Genomic DNA, 13,870 nt, shown 5'->3' with positions numbered 1-13,870 from the left:
TCTGTGCATTTCTGTGTGTACTTCCTACGGGGTTATACCCCCATACCCATAAACGGCCTCTACCGCATACTGGAACACCGGTGTTTTCGACACCATCTTTCAGGAGTCACACATATGCCCTTAGTGGGAGTCCGAAGCAGTATTTCACTCCTGAGGTGAGTTCTCTTTTATTAATTATATCATTTGTCTAACAGAGGACAGCCCAGGCCCACTCTCTGACTCCCCATTCATCTCTTATCTGTAGATTGGTCATCCCTGCCGTGGAATTCCACATCTTGACAGCGAAGACTGTACCTTTGTGTTAACTTTGTAAATAAATTTACAATTTAATAAGCAATCACTAGTTGTACTTTTCTTTTCTGGGGACACATCCTAATTAAATCTTCTTTGCACACCTATCGTGACTCAAATAATGTCAACATGGCACCTACTGATGAAGCCACTGTTGCTTTTTTCTTTCTGGTATGTCTACTGATGTCGCATTAAAGCCTTGGATCATCAGAAAAGCTTGTCAACTTGCCTGGCATGTAATTTATGAGCCAACCCCTGACCATAACCAGCTTCAGATTTTAGAAGTTCGATGCAATCGTCTTTTGCTAGGGTTGTGCCGGGTAGAAACAGGACTCGACCCAAAAACCTCACCTGGAGGCATTAAAGGTTGAAGTTCTTGTTGCTGGATGTCTACAGAACCTAAATGACTTTTTATAGCTTGTGATGAAGAGCTAGAGAAAGGAAAACAGCTACAGGTCTCTGGAAGAGTCTGAAGGACCGATGGACTGCAGATCTCATGCCTCAAATACTTAGATCCATCTGGTTTGGCATCAGGAGCCGGCGGAGAACCAATGCTCTCTAGAGAAGAGATGCTTTGCTTCCAGGACTTCTGAAGATCCACTGGAACTATTTTTGTAGTCTCTGAAGAGATACAGACTGTGTTTTCATCTGGTTCTCCTTTCCATGGAAGAACCTTCTCAGCCATAGTTGGTGATGGTGGAACAATTCGAGGACTTTGACAGGCTCCCAACATTCCTGTGGATAAAATAAAGTTTTGTAGAGATTTATTCGGTGAGCTTACAAACAACACATAGATATGGGGTATACTTGAATCTCATTAAATATTCACAGTAATTATGAGCTAAGATACTATCTTTGCAACAATGGCTTGTGTAGCATTTTACTATTGGTCTATTTTTCTGGTTTACAGTGCTTCTACATTTCTTAAATGATTTTCAGGAGCATTATGGGCCTTAGGATTTGTTTAATTGAGGACTATGGGAGACATTTCTACACTGCAGGAAGGGTCAGTAGATAAGATGGGAAATTACCTGAGATTTTAACACTGTGAAGAATCTCATCTGTTGCTCGGGCAACAAAGGTTATACCCTCATCCTCTTCTATCTCTATATCTGAACATTCATCTTCTGACTCCGGGGTGATCACGATGGATGCTGACAGGAGAAAACATTCATCAATATTATTATTTGCAGTAAAACGGCAAAATTTAAGTATCTGGAGAGAGGAATAAATATACATTGTGAAATAGAACCCGGCTTAAATTGGTAATATGCGGATGTTATGTTATGGTCATTTACAGATACAGGTAAATGTCTTTGGGTGTGTTCACATCACGTTTTAGCACATTATTCTAAGGATACATTGGGTAGATTTCTGCTCATACAGTGGGACACAGTGTCCTGTGAGAGGAGTAAACAGGATAAAGGTTTTTCCCCAGTGACTTAACTATCTATATGGACAGTTATATCACTGGGGAACTCCCAGAAGCAACGCTCCATGTAAGGGGGGATAGATGCAATACAGTTGCATCCGTCCCTTAAGGGCTTATATGGCCTCTACTGAGCATATACATCAAAACAACAGGAGAATCAGGAAGGGAGAGAGAAGGGAGGTGAAGGTATCAAACCTATATACCAAGTAAGTCCAGATCCATGTGGTACGTAATAAAGTGTGGGTTGGACCGGTATGGTAAGTAACACACCAAAGAGAGGCTTCCCATGAGCATACACAAAAACAAAAGGTACCCCTTTAAGGAGGGACAGGGAAAGAGGGGTAAAAGGAAGCACTATGAAAGACCAAATTGAGTCTGAATAATTGCAGTAAAAAATACTTTATTAATGACTATTTAAGACATAATGATAAAAGCAGGATGAGAATCCTCAGACAATGCTGAGGGGGAATGACAGTGCAAGGCGGCGACAACAAATGAGAAAGTCGTCACCCCGGGCAGACATAGGAGGAATTACACATGGACAAAGCATGCACATGTAATAGGTAAGGACAGAAGGTACATATAATGAAGGCAACAGGTGTAAAGTGGCACACAGCTGCTAACATGCATAAACATAGGTAATGTGCACAAACAGGTAGAGATAATACCTTACCAATGAACAAAAGGATAGATGAAGTGGACCTCCACTGTCCGGGATGACGATATCGTCATCCCGGACAGTGGAGGTCCACTTCATCTATCCTTTTGTTCATTGGTAAGGTATTATCTCTACCTGTTTGTGCACATTACCTATGTTTATGCATGTTAGCAGCTGTGTGCCACTTTACACCTGTTGCCTTCATTATATGTACCTTCTGTCCTTACCTATTACATGTGCATGCTTTGTCCATGTGTAATTCCTCCTATGTCTGCCCGGGGTGACGACTTTCTCATTTGTTTTCGCCGCCTTGCACTGTCATTCCCCCTCAGCATTGTCTGAGGATTCTCATCCTGCTTTTATCATTATGTCTTAAATAGTCATTAATAAAGTATTTTTTACTGCAATTATTCAGACTCAATTTGGTCTTTCATAGTGCTTCCTTTTACCCCTCTTTCCCTGTCCCTCCTTAAAGGGGTACCTTTTGTTTTTGAGCATATACATCGCACTGCAGCAGGAAGCAGGATAGAAAAAAGTGGCATGCTACATTCTTCCAACCAGTACTTCTTGCTGGATGCAACATATTCTAAGCAGAGGCCATAATATCCCTTGGCGGATGGATGCAATTGTATTGCATCCATCCCCAGACTCCCCGCTGATATAACTGTCCATATAAGCCAGTTATGGCACTGGGAAAGAAGAAATAACTCCCTCTGCCACTATAGTCTATGGATACATTCATTGTATATACTGGGAGCATATGCAGTAGATGCTGAATGTATCCAAAAAAACTGATATCAATCAATGTAGCGTGACATGGAAGATCAAATATTCATGAATCGCTCAATCCCTTTACTGACCACTTGGCAAAGTTTGAGAGCCACGTTTAATCCTTCAAGGCAGATTTTATATTTCTTATCACAATTATTTACAGCAGTTTAAAGTTTTTCTGCACAAAAAAATAAAAGTTAACCCTTATAAGAGGACATTAATTGGCCCATTGGTGGGGGTCTGATGCACTAAACAGCTGCTTGCAGTTGAGCAACAAGCCCTGAGCTGTCAAGAATCTTTCAGATGATTGTGTTTGGTCCGTTAATCATGAACCATGCACTGGCCGGATTTCACATACCCGAATTTCATAACAGTGCCGAGTACCTGTCTTCTAAAAGTTGATAGACCTCTGGTCGACCAGGTATACAAGCTCTCCTTTGGCAGCTGCAGAACCCCATTCTTGTTATGAATGGGGGTCTGAGTAGTCAGATCTCCAGTGATCAGACTCTTGTCCCCTTTGTACATAGTGAAACCCTGTATAAGGGCCTTCTATAAGGGTAGATAATTAGCAAAATTGTTCATTTCTTATCCTTAGCCCATGTAAATATATCTGCTGATAAAATACAAAGAACAGCAGCAGATCTGCTTGTGTAAATGTTCTGCTGAAAATAATAAAACTTTTTGTGAATGAGCAGTAATTCAGCACATATATTTAAGATGATTTCTTCATGTAAATGGAATATATCTGTTTGGTGATTGGTGCCATTACAGACACAAAATTTGACAATGCAAGTCAAGTATTTTAGATACTAAAAAGAAATTCATTAATTGAAGTAAAAGAAAAGTTACAGTGATCTTAAGCTTATAGTGCTGAGGAAAAGGGGGAGCGTTATGACTTACCAGTGTTTTCCCAGCTCACTACTTTGTTGTGTCTTCCATTATGTGACTCAAGTTCAATACTAGTTCTTCTCTAAAAGTAAAAAAAGAATTATCACACATATAGAGATATATAAGTTACCATAGAACCGACGGTTGTATACAAAAGAGAGTGGGCATCATGGCATCATTTGAGGCCCTTCTGGTGCCTCATTGTAAGGTTCACATCTACACTATGTTTTACAGAATTATGGGTCCAGTGTAGGAGCCCTATCTGCTCTACTCATGCGTTGTCTGCTAAAGGAGCCAATTCAACACAGTCTTGATAAGTGAGTCCTGTAGATTAATCTACCATTGATGAAACCATTACAGGCAGATGACTAAAGAGAAACCAGAACTGCAATCTTGCTAAAGAAACATCAATCACCGCGGATGATGACGTAAGCCGACACCTGGGACCGGAGTCTAAGTGGTACCCGGTTTTCACCAGAGCCTGTTGCGGCTTGGTACCACCAGGTCGTTCCACAAGGCAAATTCGTGGTTGGGGACAGGAAGGAGATAAAGACAGGCAGCACAGGATCAGAGTCGGGGACATAGCAATAAGTCAGGACAGGCAGCCCGTAATCTGGAGTCAGGAACAGAATGGAGGTCATAACGGGAAATCAGAATAATTGCAAAGGGCATGGAACAAAGCTTTCTCTTTGGCATAGAGACACAAAGATCTGGCAGGGGTCACAGGAAGAGTATTTATAGGTTGTTAGGCGGCCATCGCCAATTAGCGGTGCTCTAGCCCTTTAAATTTCAGACGGCCGGCGCGCGCAGCCTAGGGGCGGGGACACGCGCACTGAAGCGAGGAGACAGTTGCTGGAGCGCGGCTAGATATGTGAGGCTGTTGGCAAGAGGGGGCACACGGGTGTGCCTGCGACCCGGAACATGGGTCGCAGGAGCACCCTTGACAATAATGACTATTGAAAAATTGTAGGAGTTATCTATGCTATATACACTAATCAAATTATATGATGTATAGGATTATTAAGTGCATTTAGGAACCTCAGACCCCTCCACACACAAAAAACTAAAGCCATACACATGAGCACACTGAAGAGACAGTCTACTGCACACATTTTTTTTTTTAAAACCTATTTATCTGGAAAGCTAATAAGGATGATTGGAGCTGCCAACAGAAGGTCATGCTCCATTTTGCACTAATAGATGGAGAGTTGGTGAGTCAGTATATTCACTGAGATGAAAGAAGAAGGGTCAGTGTCTGTCCTCTTAAAGAGCCAAGCAGAGCCCCCATATACGGTGTAGCATTTTGTCAACACTCATTATAGGAAGATAAAATAAAGCTGCTGAGTGTCAAACACAACAATCAGAGAAGTGAAGGAGCAGTAGTATAAGTACTAATCAGCTGCCATCTAGCAACTTTTATAAGGTTAATTGAATGGGTTTATGATTGTTTTCATAGTTCGTTTTCGTCTTTATTGGAAACAGAGGATGATCCATTCATTCCGGAGGATGCGGGCCAATGTATTCAGAGTCTGAGGAAAAGGAGAGGTTCAGCCAAGTTGCATCTGTCAGAAATACAGTTAGATCCTGCCATAACATAGATGCAGATCTTAGTCTGAAGTACAGTGACAAATAGAATTAAGCAAGACACTAAATAGTGTGCACTGTTTAGCAAAATCACTAGTGTACAATAGCAGATAAAGTGTATATTACGCCCTTGGCTGTTCAAAGAGCTTGGGGCCACGAAGTAATAAAAACACAGCAGGAATTTTAGACCATGATGGAGGTAGTTCACAGAAGCAGGACTGGTTCAATGACTTCATATTATTATGCATTATGGCATAAATGCTATATAGTGTGCTATACAGCCGATGAAGGTGCCACTATTTATGGAACTGATGGTGTGAACTACCTTCATCAGCATCTAAAGTACCTGCTGTATTGTGATTCTCAGTGCTGCAATGGTTATTTGCGTAAGGAAAGAAATTCCATGCTTAAAAACATGTATGGAAGCTTAAAGGCCATGCTGTTTTAATGTTTTTTCATTTCATCAGCATAGTGCAGGGGTCCCCAAACTTTTTACATAGGGGGCCGCTCACTGTCCCCCTCAGACCGTTGGAGGGCCGGACGAAAGTCTAAAAATAAATAGCGGTACATGTGACCGCATCCATAATATACTGGCACCCCCCTCAATTAATTATTTAATATACTGGTACTGCACCCCCTTGTGAACTATTTTATATATTGGCCCAATTAATTAATTAATATACTGGGACCTCTCTCCATTAATTATTGAATATGCCTCCCCCCCATTAATTACTAAACTGCCCCTCATAATTAATTATTTCCTATACCCGCACCATTAATTATTTCCTATGCTGCCCCTCATAATTAATTATTCCTATGCTGCCCCTCATAATTAATTATTTCCTATTCTACCCCTCATAATTAATTATTTCCTATTCTACCCCTCATAATTAATTATTTCCTTTGCTGTCCCTCATAATTAATTATTTCCTATGCTGCCCCTTATAAATTAATTATTTCCTATGCTGCCCCTCATAATTAATTGTTTCTTATGCTGCCCCTTATAATTAATTATTTACTAATCTGCCCCTTATAATTAATTATTTCCTATGCTGCCCCTTATAATTAATTATTTCCTATGCTGCCCCTCATAATTAATTGTTTCTTATGCTGCCCCTTATAATTAATTATTTACTAATCTGCCCCTTATAATTAATCATTTCCTATGCTGCCCCTCATAATTAATTATTTACTAATCTGCCCCTTATAATTAATTATTTCCTATTCTACCCCTCATAATTAATTATTTCCTATTCTGCCCCTCATAATTAATTATTTCCTAAACTGCCCCTTATAATTAATTATTTCTTATTCTGCCCCTCATAACTAACTATACTAGCCCCCAGTCGCCACAATCTTTTTACTGCCCTTTAATAAAAAAATAAAAACCCTGTACTCACCTAAGTCTTCTATCTTCTTGCCGCGTCCGGAGACCTACTATCTATGGATGACGTCATCGCGCGGCCGCACAGCCTAGTTCATGGAGCGATGTGCGCCGGGGTTGTATTCCGGCCACATCGCTCCAGTAATAGTGCTCGAGCGGCCGTTTCCGACTGTTGCAGGCCGCGAGGGCGCAGCGCTGGCGCGCCAAGTGTCGGGGGCCGGATCGAAACGGTCCGCGGGCCGCATGTGGCACGCAGGCCGTAGTTTGGGGAACCCTGGCATAGTGTATGGAACCAATTTGAGTAGGTGAGAGGCCATCAATGCCGATTAATGAAGCAACTAAACACCTTATGTAGATTTTGCCTTTGTGCTACATTTACAGACATACAGAGACTTAAAGAGAACTTGCCATGCAAATTAACCCACTGAAAAAAAATACTTCTAAAAACTATGAATAAAAAGCATTGCCCTTATCTCTAAATGGTTCCTGTCCACGACTGCAATATTAAACTTATATGCAACTCACTTCATGTGAGTCCAATGATGGTAAAGGGGTCCTGCATATAAAGATATATCATTGTACTGCCCTGGCTCTCTGTTCCTGATTGACAGGCCTCACTGCTAAGACATGATGCTGGTATAGATGTACATCTCCCTTTAGTTTCACCTTCAGGGGCAGTAGTTCTACACAATCCCATGCTGGAAAGAGGCAGATGGGCTGTGTGTGATTCAGCACTGCTACATTATTGACCATTCCCTCAGCCCCCACCTGTCTGAGAGAAAGCTGCATGAAGAGAAATCAACCTCAAGCTGCCTTCAGGAATTGTCTTCAGAGAGTGACATGTTTCTTTCATGAATGATCATGCAGCGCCGTACCTCCATGACTGCAACAGGGGGCATTAATAAAAGTCATTTTAGAAGAATACTTGCTCTAATCTAATGGGTAGAGGTATCAGAGGAACATATATAAAGACATTTACTTCTTAGCGATGGGGATGGGCAAAAACCTTGGAACACAGGAGGTCCAAACAGTGATCTAGTGACCGGTATGACAGCTAGGACACCCCCTATTGCAGCAATTGAGATGGGGATATTAGAAGCAACCGGAGGGATACTGTGCCCAACATAACTTTTGATAGCCAGGGTACGGTCTAATATTAGGTCTTTTTGGTATAGAGGGATGTAGTGAATACTTACCACTGTGTAATAACCCTGAAACTTCTGTAAATTTTCAGACTGGAGGGATTTTTACCGTGGGAACGAAAGGGGATATGGTCACTACCACAGGTTCTTGATGTCGAGGATTTGAAATCTTTTAAACAACTGAGAGACGGATTTTCACAATTTTACAGGTATCTTCAGTTTAGACATGCTTATGACACAATGACAAGGGAAGCAGCAGTAACCTGCAAGTCCATTATATGTTGAAGTTTATTGTTTCTGATGGTGCAAGTAAGGATGTAATCTCTATAATTTACAGCCGGCTTCTAGAGGAATTTTTGAAGAGTCACCCGGTCTTGGGAGGAAAAGTGGGAGGCAGATGTGGGTGTTATAACAGATGAGCAGTGGGAAGAAATCTCGGCGATTGTCTCCTTGCTATCCCCATTAGAGGCCCATCGGATGTCCCAAATCAGTTTCTTACATAGAGTATATATGAGGGACCTGCTCAGATTTCAAGTCACTTCCCTTAATATATGTAAAACAACTTTTATGAAGTCTGTTAACCCTTTAATTGTTTTACAGGGGTTAATAAATAATGTGCAATTTAGACATTTCAATTTTTTTGGCTAAATGAATGTGTTTTTTAAAAAATGTACACATTCTCAGTGGATAAATACCCAATCTCTCCCAAGTATAACAATACACATATGTGGTGGTAACCTGCTGTATGGACACACGCCAGGGCGTCGAAGAGAAGCTGCGCTATTCAGAGCAGATTATGCATAGTCCCTTTTTAATGGCTAAACAATCTTTATTTTTTGGCAATTTGGACAAATATTAGCTATTGATGAGATTTTATTAACTCTTGAATGTATGGAGGAAAAGAAAATCAGCAATTTTGGTTTCCTTTCATTTTGTATTTTTTTGGGGCCATACACCGTACACTAAAAATACTGTATTAACTTTATTCTATAGATCACTACGATTATGTTGATACCTCATATATATATTTTCAATATATTTTTACAATTTTACTGAAGAAAAACTAATATAGAGAAAATCTCATTTATTTTCATATTGCCATCTTTTCAGAAACATAACTGTTATATTTTTTGGTTGACAGAGCTGGTTGAGGGCTTATGTTTTACGTGTTGAGCTGTCCTTTTCAGTGGTATCATTTTTTAAATCTTTTTTTTATCTTATTGGAACATTTTTGTTAAGGGATTTTATGAAAAACGTACATTTTTGGCAAGTTTTTCGGGTTTTGATTTTATGTCATTTACAGAGCGGTTCAAATTATTACAGACATGGCCATACGAAATATGTGTGTTTTTTTCATAATTTTGTGTTTTTTGTACTTTATCAGGTATGTATTTTATTTTTCCAGGTTGGCTTGAAAGCGATGCTCTGATCACTTCTTTAAAGGAAACCTACCACTTAAAAGTGGTAGTTCTAAGACACAGATAAAGCATATTTTCATTAGTAGAATAAACCCCACTTGCACCTATGCAACTTTGCACGGGGAAACAGGCCGTGCTAAGTTTCACAGGCCCGAGTGTGCCATAGAGCTCGGTGATGTCACTGGCTCTCCGGCACGTCAGAATCTGCCGCACGCAAGGGCGCGCGCATGGTGCGCCGTGCCCTAGTGTGGAGCGCCAAGACAAATTTTAATATAACTTATAAATCAGCGATAGGGGGTTAATTCTACTAATGAAAATATGCTCCGGCACCAACTCACCCTGAGCTGGTACCATGTATCTGTGTCTTAGAACTATCACTTTTAAGTGGTAGGTTTCCTTTAGGATCTTATTCTTATAACACAGTGTAATACATGCTCAGTGTGTGTTACAGCCGGGTCCTGCTGGGAGGGAGGACCTGGCTCCCGGAGAAGATCGTGCAGCTTTGGGGCACTGTTAAGTGCCGCGGGGGAAGGGTGTCCAATTCGGTACACATGGCCCCTTACGTGCCACGGTCATGCATGGGTGTTAGTGGCGGGTGTATGCTAAAATATACAGATGACACCCGCAGCTTCGGGAACCAGAAGCAGGACATAGTACTACATAACGATGTGGAAAGTCCGTGACGTAGTACTATGTCCAATGTCAGTAAGAGGTTAAAAGGAACTTGTCACCAAATTTTTACACATACAGCTAGTGACAAGGTTACTACAGCGCCCTATTAACTAACTGACATACTTCTTTTAGCTGAAAATGGTTTCCCTCACATATTTATCTTATATTGCCTAGAATAAGAGGGGGCTTGTCTTGCACAGCGGCACCTCCCATCCACTCCTCCCCATGCCTTATGTCCTCTTACTTTTCAGCAGTTCATGTCATGTGACCAGAGAGATATCATCAAACGTCCTGTACCCTTTACATTTGCAAAATGTTCTCCATGTATGTATATCAGCCTCCATGGATTTCTACTCCTTTCCATCCTCCATGGAGGCTGTTGTGATTTCATGTAATCAGATACATACAGTTGAGTGTGGGTGCAGTTTGCTATTGTTAGGAGGCTAAAGGACCTGAGATGATGTCATTCTGGTCACATGACCAATGTAACGCAAGGCAGAGCTGTCAGTCTAAATAAGGGGGTGTGGTTCACTGGCAGCCTAAAATAGAGTCAAAGCCAGAAGACATGAATCGGGCAAGCTAATATACATATCAGTGCCTCACTGGCAGCTAATTTTAGGTCATATGGGGAGGACTTGTAACCCTTTATCAGCAGGTATTGTTAGTCAGGGTGGTAAAAGGGTTTATCAAATTTATACACTGATGATTAAAATTAGAGAACACACAATTTCCTAAATGTCAAGGTCATTGTGTAATTCCAATTGAATATATCTGAACAGGTGTAAAATAGCACCATTTTAAGCATATTTCATAAAATGTATGTATTCTAAAGCACATATTAAAAACGTAAATGAAATCATTGTAAACACTGATCAAAATTACAGAACACTTTCAAATACCTGCAAGGTGTTAATGTGGCAGCAGGTGCTAACTTAATCTTAATTAACCGACTACCCCCATTTAACTGGCAGCCTAAATCTCCAGTTTTCAATGACTGCAAAAATGGTGTCCTGTTCCAAAGTGACTGAAAGCTGTTAGTTCAAAGTGATTTCTAGAATATTACATATTTACAACATCACAAACTTATTTAAGTCCCCTAAGAAGGCTGACCACAATCTTCATAATCTAATCATGTCAATACTGCAGACGAAATTGCCCACCAGTTCAGCACTAAACAGGGTAAGGATCATACTGTGTGTCTAAGTTTAAGAGCATTTGTAGTGAAGCCCACTCTGCAGTGGCCAAACCTCTCTTTAGCAGAAGGAATCAAAATTCTAGACTCACCTTTGCCGAGGCCCATGGTGTGAGGACAGAGGAGAAATTTAATTTATTTGGTTAATAACAAATAAGTTAAACATTATGTTCATCGACAAACTGGTGGCAGAGTGAACCCAAAATGTTTAACGAAGTCAGTGAAAGGTGGTGGAGGAAGTGTCATTGTTTGGGGATTTTTTTTTGCAAAATGAGTTGGACCTCTCAAACAACTACATGGCTACACATAGTTACTTATTAACCCCTTAACGCTCTGCGCCGTAGCTCTACGGCGCAGAGGTATAAGGGATGTATGAAGAGGGCTCACGGGCTGAGTCCTCTTCATACAGAGGTGGGGGTTTTTGCATTTTGCACAAAACCCCCACCGCTAATAACCGCGGTCGGTGCTTGCACCGATCGCGGCTATTAACCCTCTAAACGCCGCCGGCAATGTCGCCGGCGGCGTTTAAAAGACGGCGGCGCGCGGGCGCCGCCATCTTTTTTTCGATCGACACGCCCCCGAACGTCATCGGGGGGCGGCGATCGGTTACCATGGTAGCCTCGGGTCTTCTTTTGACACGAGGCTACATGGTTTATGCAGGTTCGTTACAATGAGCCAGTGGCTCATTGTAATGTATTACCTGCAAAAATGCCATATATTGCAATACAGAAGTATTGCAGTATATAGTAGGAGCGATCTGACCATCTAGGGTTAATGTACCCTAGATGGTCTTAAAGATAGTGAAAAAAAAAAAGAAAAAAAAAAGTTTAAAAAATAAAAAAAATTTATAAAATATTAAAAGTTCAAATCACCCCCCTTTCACTAGAACGGATATAAAACATAACAAACAGTAAAAATCACAGACATATTAGGTATCGCCGCGTCCCAAAATGCCCGATCTATCAAAATATAAAAACTGTTACGGCCGGCGGTGACCTCCAAGGCGGGAAATGGCGCCCAAATGTCCGAAATGCGACTTTTACACCTTTTTACATAACATAAAAAATGAAATAAAAAATGATCAAAATGTCGCACAGACCTCAAAATGGTAGCAATGAAAATGTCGCCTCATTTCGCAAAAAATGACCCCTCACACATCTCCGTGCGCCAAAGTATGAAAAAGTTATTAGCGTCAGAAGATGGCAAAAATTTTTTTTTTCTTTTTTGTACACATTCGTTTAATTTTTGAAAATGTATTAAAACCCAATAAAACCTATATAAATTTGGTATCACCGCGATCGCACCGAACCAAAGAATAAAGTAGGCGTGTTATTTGGAGCGAAGAGTGAAAGTCGTAAAAACTGAGCCCACAAGAACGTTTTTTTTCAATTTTTCCACATTTGGAATTTTTTTTCAGCTTCGCAGTACACGGCATGTTAAAATAAATAACATTACGGGAAAGTAAAATTTGTTACGCACAAAATAAGCCCTCACACAGGTCTGTACACGTAAAAATGAAAAAGTTATGGATTTTTGAAGTTGGAGAGCGAGAAATTAGCCGAAAAACCCTCCGTCCTTAAGGGGTTAAAACCGAAAACAACATTAAAACAATGAAATGACCAACAGTCACAGAACTGTGGAAGAAGAGTGGACTAAAGCCCCAACAGAGCAGTGTGAGAAACTAGTGATGTTCTTTGGCTGAAGATGTGCTGAAACCATTTAAAGCAGAGGCCTGTGCACTTCCTACTGATTGGTGACTGTTGTTACCTTCAGAAAATGTGATTATAATCTTTCTTTGTGCTACAGCTATTGCTGTTCTCTAATTATGATCATCATTTTTATTAAAATAAAGGTTGCTATACTTTGGTAATTTGGTAAAAGATTTGGTAAAAATCTTTCAGGGGTTAATCAATGGAGATGATCGATCTGAAAAAATCTAGATATCATACTTTGTTCTCTCATTTTGATCTCCAGTGAATATATGCTATTGTATAATGTATTAAATGGCTTCACATTGCTTTTTAACAGTTTTGTGCTGAAATGAATTTTTGGAGCAATGTGATTAGTCTTCCTTTAATTCACGCCTAGTTGCTGGTTTGAAGAGACTGTATAAGGAAAAGCTCATATCTGCTCTAGTGAGCAATGGAGTACAGCAGCAGAAGAGAAATACAGATGTCACACTTGAGGAGGGAAAGTGTGTAAAAGTCTCTTGGAAGAGTCTGTGGACCCTCTGGACCACCGCGGGAGGTGGTATGAGACCCGCGGTGGCAGCCAAGGTAGTGCAGCAGTCCAAACCTGAGATGACAGCAGGAAACACGGAGGAATACTGGTAACGCTGGCACACAGAGGAACACTGGTGATGATGGCACAGACAGTAGATTCCGCTGGACAGGAATCCTGGAAGGCACAGCAGGTAACAGCAATGGTAGCAACACAGA

At 40.8% G+C, this 13,870-nt stretch overlaps 1 protein-coding gene across 5 annotated transcripts in view; it reads right to left on the bottom strand.

Moving 5' to 3' along the window:
• Positions 1-340: 340 nt before the first annotated feature.
• The window catches only part of SLC9A5 (solute carrier family 9 member A5), a 120,003-nt gene continuing 106,473 nt past the window's right edge, over positions 341-13,870 (bottom strand). For all 5 annotated transcript variants that reach the window (XM_072117147.1, XM_072117143.1, XM_072117145.1 and 2 more), the window contains 3 exons: positions 4,053-4,122; positions 1,323-1,445; positions 341-1,026 (listed from right to left, as the gene is read on the bottom strand). In XM_072117147.1, the coding sequence (XP_071973248.1) occupies positions 563-1,026; positions 1,323-1,445; positions 4,053-4,122 (657 nt within the window). In that variant the 3' untranslated portion in view covers positions 341-562. The remainder of the gene's footprint in view (positions 1,027-1,322; positions 1,446-4,052; positions 4,123-13,870) is intronic.

The sequence above is a fragment of the Engystomops pustulosus genome, chromosome 7, assembly GCF_040894005.1.
Source record: "Engystomops pustulosus chromosome 7, aEngPut4.maternal, whole genome shotgun sequence".
Taxonomy (NCBI): domain Eukaryota; kingdom Metazoa; phylum Chordata; class Amphibia; order Anura; family Leptodactylidae; genus Engystomops; species Engystomops pustulosus.
Note: the sequence above shows the minus strand (reverse complement) of the source record. Positions and strands in the feature narration are given on the sequence as shown.